This window comes from Chiloscyllium plagiosum, unplaced genomic scaffold (genome assembly GCF_037043375.1).
Source record: "Chiloscyllium plagiosum isolate Xiang-an unplaced genomic scaffold, Cpla_swu_hap1 HiC_scaffold_11, whole genome shotgun sequence".
NCBI lineage: Eukaryota > Metazoa > Chordata > Chondrichthyes > Orectolobiformes > Hemiscylliidae > Chiloscyllium > Chiloscyllium plagiosum.
In genome coordinates, this window is record NW_028270149.1 from 20,125,303 (window position 1) to 20,140,642 (window position 15,340).

General features: G+C 43.5%; 1 protein-coding gene across 4 annotated transcripts in view; it reads left to right on the forward strand.

Annotated features, from left to right (window-relative positions):
- ophn1 (oligophrenin 1) overlaps positions 1-15,340 on the forward strand; it is a 211,465-nt gene that overhangs the window by 173,493 nt on the left and 22,632 nt on the right. For all 4 annotated transcript variants that reach the window (XM_043705052.2, XM_043705050.2, XM_043705051.2 and 1 more), the window contains exon 22: positions 2,295-2,345. In XM_043705052.2, coding sequence (XP_043560987.2) covers positions 2,295-2,345 — 51 coding nt within the window. The remainder of the gene's footprint in view (positions 1-2,294; positions 2,346-15,340) is intronic.

Below are 15,340 nucleotides of genomic sequence, written 5' to 3' on the forward strand. Positions count from 1 at the left end.
CAGATAGGAGATTTCCTTGTCTCCTTTTTCAGAAAAAAAGTACATAAAAGATAGAGAAATATCATGAGATGCATGTGATTGTGCATTGGTTTCAACACCCCCAAGCCACCTTCTCTTTAAAACGCAAAATGTGGGACAGAAAGGCTTAAACAGAAAATAGTTTTATAAAGAAAAATAGTTAACTAATATCATAGAGCTGTTTACAATCTAATTCCTTTGAATACGGGTCCATTTGCCAATGAGTTGCATTGAAAGTGTTCCTAAATTAAGCTAAGACCTCATTTTACAGGAAGTTGCAGTTTTAATACTTGCAGCGTGAATTTGGCATGAAAGTACTGTGCTGATTATTGTCTGAACATTGGTTATTTATACTTTTCGTAGAAAATTATTTGTCATGCTCTATCTCAGGTTTAGTACAAATACAGTTTTCAACATTGACTGTTGAATGTAAAGATATTTCTCCCATGTCGAAGTTTAGTTTTGGTTAAAGCTATGCGTTCAGGAAAGGTTTGGTGAGTGCCACCATTTTAATAAGCAGATTGAACTGGCAATAGTCAGAATCTGTACCAGTTACAAGTTTAAAACTTCCAACAACACTCTGCTAGTCTGGCCATGCTAGGTTGGTGGATGTAACCTCAGGCATTCCATTTGCATCAGTTTTGCCAACGGTCTTCTGAATCTGTGTAACTTTGATTACATCTTTGGCCAGTTTTTATGTTTTTTTTGTGACTGGGATGGAATTTTGATGCAAATTGTTCACTCTCTTTCTTTCAAGTCCACGTGGACTTGAACTTCTGTTTCTGCCATTCTGCTGCTGGCCATTAGGAGATGCCAAGATAATATCCCAAATCAACATTGGCCTCATCCTGAAGTGATGTTGCTGTAGATTCTCCCGCTGATTGCAATTAAAACCTAAATAGGGCTGAGTCTTATTTTGTGCCATTTTCATCTTAGTCTTGCACTTTTAATGAATCAAATGGTGTAATGAAAGACCTTTTTCTTTTACTGTTTAATTGCCATCCATCGATTCGCTTGAATATAGCAGTGATGAAGCTTAAGAACCGTTGTTAATTTAATTTATTCATAGCTGTCACAACCAAATGGATGTTCTGGGTTTATATGAACACCAGATGTGAAGAAATAAGCCTCCACGGATGCTGATTTAAGCATTTCTTGTATTTCTCTCAATGAGGTTTATCATTTCTCAATGTAGTTGGCGTGTGGTCCTTCACTGTGTCACGAACAACATGAAAGTACTATTTAACGCAATAGAATGTGGACTGAAATTCATTCCAATTCATTTCATATAGTTCCCTAATTAACAGATTTTCATCAAATATATTTGAGCTGAATTGAAACTTTGATACCCAAGTGAAAGGTCAGTGTCAATCAACTCACTACATCACCAAATCCTTTTTTTTTTCTTTCTTCTCATCTCACCACCTCTCCTGCCTCCACCTTCTCTCTCTTCTGAAACTAGTGATTGGTGTTAGGGTACGTTTGGGCTGGTGTCTATCCTGAATGAGCTGAATCGCTATATAACAAAAATGGCTGTGGCATCCACACTGGACCCCTTTCACAAGTGGTATCCACCTCTGCATGCATTAGCTAATGCGCAAGAGAAATGTGGGGCTGACTGTAGCTTCGCTTCCCTTCCCTTCCCTTATGTTGTGACCTGTACACACTCTGGTCTGCCTCTGCTCCTTTTTGCTTAGGGCAGGTAACTCGCATTTGCTGCCTTTTGATTGTGCTTGCCATTTAACATCTGGAATTAAATTATCCTTGAGCACTTTGTGTTGATCTTGTAATTTTTTTTTGCTTTTGGGTTTTGAATTTCAGTCTAAATGGGTCAACAAAATTAAAACCATTTCTTTGAAAGAAATTGCAGACTGCTCTTTTTCTTTGGCCCACACACTGCCTTTACTAGCAGTTTCTAGGTAAGCATTACCCTGGCTCCTGGGCAGGCAACATGATGCCAACTCATAGTAACGTCTATAAACCTCTTCTCCAGAATTGTGACAACTATGACAAAATTCTATGCTTTTTGATGGACGTGATTATTTCTTGAGCTGTTTTGACAGGTATACCTTTTTTCTGATTTGCATGCTAAAGAAGACATCCATTTCACTTACACCACCAAAAGAAATAACTTTATAGCTTTTAACAACCTCACGAGCTAGAATGCAGTTCTAGCAGGCAGTCACTGGAACACCGAGTTATAAACTTTCCTGTTGGATTTATGATAGGTCACTTTTTGCAAGGGAATTCATAGACTGTGCTGTTTTAATTTATAGGGTTGCTTCCAGAGCCAAGTTTTTCGAAAATGCTGCTAGAAAAACAGGCGGGTAAGAGACAATAATTACTATTGATGTCTTTCCATGAGCCCTTTTACTAAAAACCTGGTGAAGAACTCTTTGGTTCTCAAGAGTTTTCGTCCTAATAACCTGCAGCAATTTATTTTAATGTAATTCATTAATGCCTTAGGGAGAAATGAGTTTTACCAAGAATATTTAAATGGCAGGATTTCTGAACAATGCTCAGAGCGACTGAGCTGAGGTTCTGACAGAATGAGATTTTCTGTTTAATATATCTCAGCGTAAAACATTGGCCATTGGGTTTGCACACTTTCATTTTAAATGCTTGCATCAAGTTTAGGAAAATTCCTGTTTCCACCATGCCTGGATTTCCAATGAAAGGTGTTTTGGTATTGCCTGGTCAGAAAGTGGAAGAAAGACTAACTATGCTGCCAACTTATCGATCTTGCTTCCACTGTCTTGTGGTTGCAGTCCACGTAGAGATCTTTATAAGAGGCTGGTTGGTTCCTGCTCAATTTGAAATATGTATACACGATTCAGGGTGTGTACTTCGTTAAACAAAAACGACAATGAATTTCATCAGAAGTTCAGTCAATATACCTCTTCCAGATGACACTCTGAAACTCAGTACATGCTAAAGCAAGGTTGCCCTCCTGATCCTCTTGCTGGAGGTGTGGTGGCTGATCAGGTGAGCCCTTCAGGAACTCCCACTTTTTGAAATGGGGGTATTGGCAGCATCTCGTTTCATAGTGAGAGTGCATTTACATTTGTAGTTTTGGTAGGATAGGTGCTGACATCCATCTGCATTGACTGCCAGTGCATTTGTAGCATCTGAGGAAGTGTCAATGGACCCGAAACATTGACTCTGATTTCTCTCCACAGATGCTGCCAGACCTGCTGAGCTTTTTCAGCAATTTCTATTTTTTTTTGTTGCATAGTAACAAAAGGGGCATTTGAAAAATCTGGCATCATGCCTAATGCTAGGGGAAAGTTCCAAAGCCATGAAATCAAAGTTGAGTTTACTGTTTTAATTGAGCACTGAGATTTCTGCAGGTGCAGAATTGTTTTGGGAATTACTTTCATTGGACAATTCTTTGAGTAAAACATGCACAGGTATGATGTACATTTAATAGTCTGTCAGTTTCCCCTTCAAATGGGGAAGAAAAACCCATTGGAGAAATCTGTGGTAAGTGCATAAAAGCCAAAGGATTGGATTATAATTTACAGAGTTATTGCTGCAAAGGACCGTGTGGACTTTTGATTGTTTTGAGCACCACAACATAAATGCACAATCCTAGCCAGAGCATATGCCTTTCACGTTGAGCCTTGCAGGAATAAATGAAGATGGTTGTCTGCTGTATGTTAAATGTCTGTAGTGGTTGCATCTCTGGTGTGTCAACACAGGCCTCATGGAGCTGCACTTGGGGGAGGTTAAGTAAGGAATGGAGGGGGGGAGGGTGAAATAAGCAACGCGTGCCCAGTACAGGGAGGGAAAGAAAAGACATGCCTTTCACAGCCACCAAATGATTCCAATTGCTTTACAGCCATTGAAGCACTTTCCAAACTGCAGTGATGTTGGAAAAACAGCATCCAATTTGCTCTCAGCAGGCTCCACAATCAGCAACGTGATAATGATCAGAGAATTTGTTCTTGTGATGTTGATTGCATGATGAATATTGACCATAACGCTGCTGCTCTTCACTGCCCTGAGACTGCATGCATCCAACTGAAGGGTCAGACAAGGCCCAGACTTCACCCTTCCTCCAAAGGAAAGCTCAATCACAGAGTGAAGCGATGGAGTGTCAGCCTGGATTCTTGTGCTGAAGTCCTGGAGTGGGACTTGAACCCTGAGTCCCCTGAATCAGAGGCATGATTGCCACCTATGACATGTTAGGCAGACGTGGGTACTGCAGACGCTGGAGATTAGAGTCAAGATTAGAGTGTTGCTAGAAAAGCACAGTAGATCAGGCATTATCCGAGGCTTCTGATGAAGGGCTTTTGCCTGAAACATTGATTTTCCTGCTCTCCAGATGCTGTCTGACCTGCTGTGCGTGCCCAGCACCAGTCTAACCTATGACACATTGACTGGCGTAGATATAGCATAGCACTCATCATGGTTTTTTTAAAATTATTTTTTCATTTTCACGTTGACAGTGTGTTTAGAATTCGAACAGTCCAATTCAGAGTGCATAGGCAATTCTAACCAGAGGAAACGTGTTTATGACAATTGGCTAAACAAAATCGAGAGGGAAATATTACTTTTTAAGCTTGCGTTTTATGATCTGGAATACATTGCCTGAGGGAGTGATGGAAGCAGATCAAATAGAAATTGAAAAATAAATTAAATACTCAAAGGAAAAATCCTGCAGGGCTTTGTGAAAGAGGAGAGAGTCAGAATAATTCAAACTCTTTCAGCAATCTGTGTGGGCTCAAAGAATTGATTAGCCTCCTGTATTTGTATGATGGCATGAAATAAGGTGAGATAAATACGGGGAGGTGATCATTGAATGCAGCCTTTCCCATTGAAAGGCTACGTATAGTATTAACAGATTTACATTTTGCAGTTTATATATTATAAATGCAATTTGAAGTGTTGGAATGTGTACCCATCTTTCACATTTGGGAATTGGGTTTTCAATCCACAGGGATTGATGGGATGAGAGTTCAGTGTGAAACTTTGAAATGCTAATGTTCAAGAGACTTGGGTACACTTGTAGAAGTTTCACAGGTCTATTCAGAAGGTACAATAGACTTCTTGGCCTTTGTAGTAAGGAGATTGGAATTAAATATTCATATTATAATTGTAGGAGGTTTTGATGGTGACACACCTGGAGTACTGCATCCATGTTTAAAAGTATACATCCTTTGGCAGTGCAGCAGCAGAGGTTCACTAGCTCAGTTCCTAGGAGGTTATCCTCTGAGAAAGTGTGTAAATCAGGTGGATGCTGTGGAGTTTAGGTGAATGAGACATGATCTCATTCAATTATTATAAAAGATTCTGAAGGGGCTTGACCAGGTTCATGGGTCACCAGTTGACTGGGTTAAAGGTACCACACAGAAGGTTGCTGCACAAGATAAAGATGCGTGGTGTTATGGGTAATGTATCAGTATGGATGGAAGATTGCTTTCTATTAGTTAACCAAAGAGTGGGAGTACATTGGATGTTTTTCTGGTTGGTGGTCAGTGGCTATTGGTATGCCTCAGGGATCAATATTGGGACTGCAATTGTTTACAATTTACATCGATGATTTAGATTTGGGGACCAAGTGCAGTGTGTCAAGGTTCACAGATGACACTAAAATGAGTGGTAGAGCAAAGTGTGCAGAGGATACTGAAAGCCTACAGAAGGTTATAGATAGGTTAAATGAGTGGGCAAGGGGCTGGTAGGTGGAGTACGATGTTGGTAAACGTGAGGTCATCTATTTTGGTAGGAATAACAGCAAACTGGGCCATTATTTAAATGGTGGAAAATTGATGCATGCTGCTGTGCAGAGGGACCTGGGTGTCCTTGTGCCTGAATCACAGGTTGGTTTGCAGGTGCAGCAGGAATTAAGAAGGCAAATGGAAAATTGTCCTTCATTGCTAGAGGGATGGAGTTTAAAAGACAGGAAGGTTATACTGCAGCTGTATAGGCCTACTGGTGAGGCCACGCCTGGAATACCCTGTAAAATTTGGTCTCTTTACTTGAGAAAGGATGTACGGACACTGGAGGGGGTGAGGAGGAAGTACATTAGGTTGATTTCAGAATTGAGCAGAGGAAAGATTGAGTAGACTGAGATTGTACTTACTGGAATTTAGAAGAATGAGGGGGGTTCTTAGAGAAATATAAAATTATGACTGGCATAGATAAGGTAGAAGTAGTCGGTGAAACTATAATTAGGGGGCATTGCCTCAAAATAAGGGGGAGCAGATTTAGGACCGAGTTGAGAAGGAACTTCTTCACCCAAAGGGAATCTATGGAATTCTCTGCTCAGTGAAGCAGTTGAGGCTACCTCATTGCCTTAAAAAATATTCAAAGATAGATTTTAGAATAGTAAAGGAATTGAGGGTTATGGTGAGCAGTCAAGTAAGTGGAGCCGAGTCCGTGTAAAGATCAGCCACGATCTTATTGAATGGTGGAGCAGGCTCGATGGGCTAAATGGCTTACTCCTCCTGTTTCTTATGTTCCTCAGGTTGGTTAATGGATGGTGTAAAATGTCCTGCATATTCTTCAAGCTTGAGTTATAGTATGGGAGGTGATGGCCTAGTGGTATAATCAATAGACTATAAATCCAGAGAGCCAGGTAATGTTCTGGGAATGTGGGTTTGAATCCCACCGTGGCAGGTGGTGGAATTTGAATCGAATAAACGTCTGGAATTTAGAGTCTAATGATGACAGTGAAACTTAGTGATTGTCTGGGAAACCCATCTGGCTCACTAATGTCCTTACCTGGTCTGGCTATTGGGATGCCAGACCAACAGCAGTGTGGGTGACTTTTAACTGCCCTCTGGGCATTTAGGGATAGGCAATAAATGCTGGCCTGGCCTGAGATGCCCTCATCCCATGAATGAATAAAGACATACAGACAGAGGGAGTCTATTCCATCTCTGGCCTGACATGTGCCTCTAAGATGATAGGCTTGGGGGATTCAGAAGGTGACGTTGTTGCCACAGAATTCCCAGCCTTTGACCTGTTCTTCTGGTTTAGCATTTGGTTGGCAGGTGCAGCTCAGTTTCTGGTAATCACAAGACATTGAGAGTCAGGGATTCATATGGTACTGACATGAAGTGTCAAGGGGAGATGGTTAGATCCTCTTGTCTCAGGGAAGATCATTTTCTGAGCTTCACACTTATCAGCTCCAGCCTAAATGTTGTCCAGGATATGCTGAATTTGGACTTGGACTGCTTTGGTATCTGAGGATTTGCAAATGGTGCTGAACATTGTGCAATCATCAGTGAACAGTCCCACTCTGACCTGGTGATGGAGGGGTCAGTGAAGCAGCTGAAGATGGTGGCGTGTGGGATACTCACGAAAAACTGGGGGTGTTGCCCTGAGGCCAAGATAATTGAGCTCCGTTAACTGCAACCCTCTTTGTGCTAGGTATGACATTGAAGCCATTGGGATCGAAAGAGTTAATGTTGCTAAGGCAGCTTGGTGTCACAGTCTGTCAAATACTGGCCTGATGTCAAGGCCAGTCACTTTCACCTTGCAGGCAGTTGGTATAATGTCCATATTTATACCAAGAATGTAATGAGATCTGGAGAGGCTGCTGATAGAGCACACACTGAGGGCAAACTTTAATGTGAATTAATTTAGGCAAGAAGTTGGCAGACAGGAGCCTTTTCTCCTTCCTGTCTCTGATAGGAGATGAGAAGCCTCATTGACGGCCTATCATCTGACTGCCAATTGAAGTCCTCTCATTCCCACTGCCGCTGAGTGGAGGAGGGCTGGCAACTGTGCGATAGAAACCCAAAACACATACCCTGTCGCAGTTGTATGCAGGCTTCTGGTGTTGGAGGAGGAGTGAGCCCTTGTCAGGTAGTCTCTGCCTGATCGAGAGACTGAGAATCAGGAAAGGGATGAGGTGGAATCATAAAGAAAAATGCCCCCTGCCTGTGCTAAAACTCCTCCGTCTGTCCCACTCCACCTCAGCACCCCTTACTCAGCTATGGCCTGTGTTTCTCTGGCTGCCTCTAGTGGGTATACTGCCAGCTAATGCCAGTAATGCAGTTGCCAGCCTCACAGTAATTGGCAGATCTTCAAGAGACAGGAATCCTGCCTCTGAGATCCTTCATCCCAGGGGCGGCTTGCTGTTGGCCAATTAAAACACTTAAAGTAGCTTGCCCTCCTGTAAGAAGGGGATGTGGGACTCTTTCCAGCTCCCTAACCAGCCGATAACCCCCCAACATTCTACATTAAATACAGCTCTGATCACTGATGAATGGGATTGCTGATGACACCCTTCTGAAGAAGGGTCACTGGACCTGAAATGTTAACTCTGCTTTCCCTCCACAGATGCTGTCAGACCTGCTGAGGTTTTCCAGCAATTTGTTTTTGTTCCCTCTTTGCAGGTGACCAGGAGATTAGTTTATTCTGGCAATTTACTATCATGCTTTATCTGGATAGGACATACCTGGGAAATTTTCCACATTGCCATGTGGATGCCACTGTTGTAGCTGCTCTGGACTGGCTTGACTCTGGGCAAGACTTTAGGAGTATGGGCAGGCAGTTGTCAGGGCCAGTTTCAATGTCCAGTTCCTTCAGCTGTCTCTTTCTCTCTTTTTACGGAGAGTAAATTGAAACGGGTGAAGATTGGCATCTGATTATGCTGGTGCCCTCAGGGTCTGAAATTCACTTGGCACTTCTGGCTGACTGCTTGTTTGCAAATGCCCCAGTCTTATCTTTTGCATTGATACACTGGGTTCCCCCATTATTATTGATCTGGGAGCATGTTGGGCCTAATCCTCCAGTTAGTTGTTTAATTGTCTAATATCATTCATGACCGGATACTGCTGGCTGCAATGTTTTGAGTCTACCTGTTGGCTGTGGGAATGCGTGTGATCCTGTGTAGTAGCTTTACCAAGTTGACACCTCCTCTTCAGTTCTACACAGTGCTGCTGTTGGCATACTCTCCTCATTGAACCAGGGTAGGCCCCTTGCATGTATTGGTATTTGCATATGCTGGGCCATGAGGTTACAGATGGTGTCTGAATATAATTCTTCTGATGATGGCCCACTGTACCTCATAGCTGCTAGATCAGTCTGAATCATTCTTGATGCTTTGTATATCGTGTGGTTGTGATCTTGAATGAGATGAAGGGAGCTTTCCATTGACTTTCAAAAGCACCAACATGGGCGAGTATCCCATTATCAATCCTGGAGGTCTTCACTATGTTGAGTTCTATTGTAAACAGCAGGGTGACAGCAAGAGGAAGAGAGAGGCTATATGAGTGGGTTACCTCATGGTCGTTCCACCATCTCTTGGAATAAAGTTAGCACTAGGAGTTCTCTCAATTCCTCAGCTGAACACAACCAGGGTCAAGATTAGAGTGGCGCTGGAAAAGCACAGCAGCTCAGGCAGCATCTGAGGAGCAGGAAAATTGACGTTTCGGGCAAAAGCCCTTCATCAGGATTCTTGACCGAAATGTCGATTTTCCTACTCCTTGGATGCTGCCAGACTTGCTGTACTTTTCCAGCACCACTCTAATCTTGACTCCGATCTCCAGCATCTGCAGTCCTTATTTTCACCTGAACACAACCAGGACTGACCCTCCTGCACTATAGTCACTAAGAACTTATTTCGCACTGCTGCAGTGTGCATTGTCAGTGGAATGCACCATAATAACTGGCCAAGTTTACCTTCAAAGCCTGTTTCTGCCACTGCCCTCTACAGGAGAAGGAGATGGACAGAAAAGTTACAATAGCACTATCACTTTACCAGGAGAGCAGAGAAAGGAACCAATGGGGGCAGACACTTTGAGCTGGGAAGCAAGTACAATAATCTAAATTGCAGTGTTAGACAAACATGGTCACTGCAGTGTCCAAATTCCAGAAATCCTTGCCTACAAGCATCATGCGATTATCCGTGCCACGAATTAGTGCTTCAAAGAGGTAGACCTATCATTGCCAAATCATGGGAAGCATGGATTGGGGAGAAAGAAAATCATTTGTCTCTCGGTGGCACAGTGGTTAGCACTGCTGTCTCACAGCGCCAGAGACCCAGGTTCAATTCCCGCCTCAGGTGACTGTGTGGAGTTTGCACACTCTCCCCATGTCTGCGTGGGTTTCCTCCGGGTGCTCTGGTTTCCTCCCACAGTCCAAAAGAAAATGTGGAGGTTAAGTGAATTGGCCGTGCTAAATTGCCCGTAGTGTTAGGTGAAGGGGTAAATGTGGGGGAATAGGTCTGGGTGGGTTGCGTTTCGGTGGGTCAGTGTGGACTTGTTGGGCCGAAGGGCCTGTTTCCACACTGTAAGTAATCTAATCTAATCTAATCTTGCAAGCCAGCAAACAACTGTAGCTTGAGATGGAATCTTATAGGGGTCTGAGTGATGGTGAGATTTGACACAATTGAGCGAGAAGTTGGCAAGGCCGATCTTGAAGTCAGGAGCTTCTTGTTCCACCTTTTCATACTTCTGACACGTTTATGAGGCAATAGCATCTTGCCAGTTAAGGGGGTTTCTTCTCATTAACTGGCTTGTTATTGGCTGTGTTGGTCAGTTCCTACCGCATGGGTTTGATTCCCACTCTGGATGAGGTCACTACGAACATCCCACTTTCTCGACCTCGCCACTTGCTTGGGGTGTGGTGACCCATTGGATAAACTCTCTACTAGTTCTCGCTCTCGCTCTGAGAGAGCAGTCCTCTGGGAATACGCCATTTAGCACATACACAAGCCGGGGAAGTTTGGCGTGGTTGTCAGCAAACCTCAGTCAAGTCAAGGGAGAGTGACTTCAGTCAGGGGGTTCTAGCCCAGTATGCCAAGGCTACCCTTTGATATTAGTTCAGGGGTTTGAACACAGTCAGCCATGCAGGGAAATCAGAGTCTCAGGATGCTAGCCAGGTAAGGGATGAGGAGCTGAATGTCATACAGCCCACCATCCATCTTGAGCTTTTTTGTCCTATTTGAGGCTGTTTTCTTCTTGGAATAAGACAGGGATTAAGTGATAAAAGTGGGAGGTAGGGCTGTTATTTGCTGCTGGTGGGGTGTCCCAAGTGAAGGAGTAGACAGCGCAGAGAGCCTGCAGGGTTAGTGGCTTCTGGGTTAGTGGTTTGGGGTTTGAGTGCCAGAGGGAAGATATTGCAGGCGATAGTGAGTGGTAGTGTATGTATACTGGCAGGAGCGAAGAAGGTCATTGACATCTCTACAATCCTGCAGACAGCTGAGACTGTGAACCTGGGTGCCAACCTCGCTCCAGACCGGCATGGTCAGATGTCGTGGTCTGTACTGCTGGTCCTAAGGGAACACTATATTCCACCTCTGTGTAACCCTGGTCAGTAGGACCTCCTGGATCCTGCTCCCAAAATGTAGCATCGCTTTTTTTCATTTTGTTTCCACTATGCTACATCCAGGGTAAACGTCAGGAAATCAGGTAGGCCAAGGGGTGGCAGGTGGAGTTTAATTCTGATAAATGTGAGGTGCTGCATTATGGTAGGGCAAGTCAAGGTAGGACTTATACCTTTAATGGTAAGGTCCTGGGGAGTGCTGTTGAGCAAAGAGACCTTGGCATGCAGGTTCATAATTCCTTGAACGTGGAATCACAGGTAGATAGGATAGTGAAGAAGGTGCTTTGTATACTTTTCTTGATTGGTTAGAGTATTGTATAGTAGTTGGGAGGTCATGTTCTGGCTGGAGAAGACATCGGTTAGGCCACTTTTGAAATGTTATGTTCAATTCTCATCTCCCTGTTTATAGGAAAGATGTTCTGAAACTTGAATGCATTCAGAGAAGATTTACAAGGATGTTGCCAGGATTGGAGTATTTGAGCTATCAGAAGAAGAATAGACTCGACTATTTTCCCTGGAGTTTTTGAGGCTGCAGGATGACCTTATAGAAATTTATAAAATCATGAGCGTGGATAGAATGACTAGGCCAGGTCTTTTCCTGAGTGTAGTGGAGTCCAAAACTAGAGGACACCGGTCTAAGGTGAGAGGGGAAAGATTGAAAAGGGACCTAAGGGATAACGTTTTCATGCAGAGGGTAATGCATGTAAGGAATAAGCTGCCAGAGGACATGGTGAAGGTTGGTACAATTACAGCATTTAAAAGACATCTGAATGGGTATATGAATAGGAAAGGTTTAGAGACACAAAAGACCAAATGCTGGCAAATGAGACTAGATTAATTTAGGATATCTGGTCAGCATGGACAAGTTGAACATAAGGGTTTGTTTCCGTGCTGTACAGCTCTGACTCTAACTGTGCAGGGCAGCTCCAGACTAATGGTACTTGGTGCACAGCAGGCTTTTAAAGCTGGCGTTGGGTGCAAGGCATGCTGGGGAGTTCCGAGGTCTCCATCAAGTTGTCCCAGGAACAGTGTATGGCAAGATGGGGCTGGAACTGGATCTAAGAGATGCCACTGGGATGGAATAGATCATTATTGAGGAGAGTTTGGTAAGATACTGTAAGAAAATTTGCTACGTCTTGTGGTGAACACCCCTTCCCAAACAAATGTCACACTTAGCCAAAGTAATGTAAGGTTGTCAGTTTGTTCGCTGAGTTGGTGAGTTTGTTCTCCAGACATTTTGTCACCATGTTAGTGACTCTCCACATCAGTGAGTCTCCTGTGAAGCGCTGGTGTCTGGTCCGGCTTGTAATTTATGGGTCTTGGTTTGTTGTGGGTGATATCATTTCCGGTTCTGTTTCTGAGAGGTTGGTAAATGGGGCCCAAATCTATATGCTTGTTAATGGAGTTTCAGTTTGAATGCCAGGCCTCTATAAATCCCTGTGTGTCTTTTTTTTTTTTGGCCTGTTCCAGGATGGGTGCATTGTCTCTGTCACACTGGTGTCCCTCTTCGTCTGTGTGTATGGATACTAGTGATAGTTGGTCATGTCTTTTGGTGGCTAGTTGGTGCTCATGTATCCTGTCGACTCGTTTCCTGCTGGTTTGTCCAATGTAATGTTTGGTGCAGTCCTTGCAGGGTATTTTGTGTATTACATTCGTTCTGCTGACAGAGTCCTTTAAATGTGTCAGGAGTTGTGTTAGTGTGATAGTAAATTTATGGGTTACCATGATGCTTAGGAGCTGGAGTAGTCTGGCGGTTATCTCTGAAATGTTTTTGTGTGGTAGGGTGACTATAGCCTCTGGGTTGTTGTGTCTTCCTGTTTAGGTGTATGGGAATCGGCGGACTGCGCTTATTGGGTTACTGTTATTCCTGAATCTGTTGTATAGCTGTTTCTCCTCAGCTAATGCCCTGCAAGGATGCATCAAAAATTACATTGGACAAATGGGCAGGAAACTAGCCACCAGGATACACAAGCTCAAACAAGCCATCAGAAGACATGACCAACTATCACTGGTATCCACACACACAGATGAGGGATACCAATTCGACTGGGTCAATGCATCCATCGTGGGACAGATCAAAGACGCATGCGGGAATATCTGGAGGCCTGGCATTCCAACCAGAACTCTATTAACAAACGTATAGATTTCGACCCCATTTACCAACCATTCAGAAATAGAACTGGAAATGATATCACCCACCGCAACAAACTGAGACAGATAAATAGTAAGTGGGACAGAATACCTACACTTCACCAGAGGCTCACTGATGATGTTACCTAGCATGGTAACGAAATGTCTGAGAACAAACTCACCAGCTCAGCGAGCAAACCGACAACCTGAGCGACAAACCTCCTGAGATCTCAGTGATTTCAGATTCAGCCCTTGGAGTCTGCAGATATTAAGAGAGGCTGAGTACAGTATTTAGTTGAAGATGATGACGAGGTGCTGGGGTGGGCAAAGTCAGAAGTCACATGACACCAGGTTATAATCCAAAGGGTTTATTTGAAATCACAAGCTTTCAGAGGGCTGCTCCTTCATTTCATCTGATGAAGGGGCAGTGCTCCAAAACCTTATGATTTCAAATAAACCTGTTGGATTGCAACCTGGTGTTGTGTGAATCCTGATTAGGTGAAGATGAAACAGGTTTTGAAGTCTTGGTTTATTATTCTCTTCCTCCCAGTTTTTAGTGAATTGTTTTGTATTTAGCAGGCACTTGAATGATTTTAAAAACAACATCCCAGAGTTGATCATTGACGTCAGTTTATTGCTGGCAAATTACAGCTTTCTGTAAATTCTAATCCATATGAGTCCCTCATCTGTTTGATTCTCAAAATATGACACTGGAGCTTAGAAATGAAACAGCATTTCTATTGAGAAAGGCACAATGTGTGGGCAAACTGCTTTTGGCAGCATAGAACAGGGGTCCTATGTGAAAATGTATGCAGCTTCTACCAAACACCAATGTACAAACACTTCAGTTTGGACTTATAACCTTGAATTGCTTTCTGATGTAATTCCTCGCAGAGTTTGGACTACTTATTCAATGCTGTATACTGCTGGACTCTTCTGAGCTGGTTCAGCATGGTCAGCCTGATATGCATTGTGACAGTCAAGGGGACATGTTTGATGTCATCCACCAGTTGTTGAGATGTCTGGCCTCTGTACCTGGCATTGCTCCATCACTGAGGATCATATATGGCACTACTCATTGGTATGGTAGGCTGAACACATTTATTCATTGATCCTGTTCATGGGGAATACCATAGCATTGCCTGACTATCAAAGTTGAGACACCTTCCCCTTCCCAGGCTGGTCTGGGTAGTCAGGGCACCTTTTTGGGGATAAAAGAGAGTAGAAACTATGGGCTGGATTTAGTCTGAACCATTGTGGCGCACTCTGGTGAAGCTAGAAGCCATTGAGGAGCTGGCAGAAATCCATGGTGGTTGGCTGAGCGTGGTTACATTGGCAACAAACTCATTTATGGGGTGATGCGTGTCTGCCACCAGAGAATATGGTAGTTTGGGGAGGGGAAGTTGGGGGTAGGGGTTTGCGGTTGTGGTCTGTTGAGAAGCCCCCGTCACTCTATGGCTGTGCAGGAGATACTCAAAGGGCAGTATGGTCTTGGAGGCTTCTCAAAGAATGCCCCTACCACTCAACATCTCCAGCCTCTGAATTTCCATTGCTTCTACACAAAAGACCTTGTAAAGTTGAGGGAGAAAGTTCTTCTGCTATCACTCAAGACCTGTTCAACTGAAGTCCAAGATGTCATAGTCCAACTCGAGCATCCCCCTCCAGTCCTCATCATTTAAGGAGGACTGTAAGGATGATTCTCGGGCAGTAGTTATTTCCCCCTTTGTCTTGCAGGGAGGCTTTTGTCAGTGTGCTTCATGTCAGGGAATGAGATGTTTGGAGCCACGTTAAAGATTCCTCCTCTACGCTTCAGTTATGTGCTTCATTTTAAGTTTTACACCGAGTACTTCCAGTTTCTGAATTCCTTGCCTGATGCACTAGGACTCTATATTAGATCAGAAAGGTTTTACAA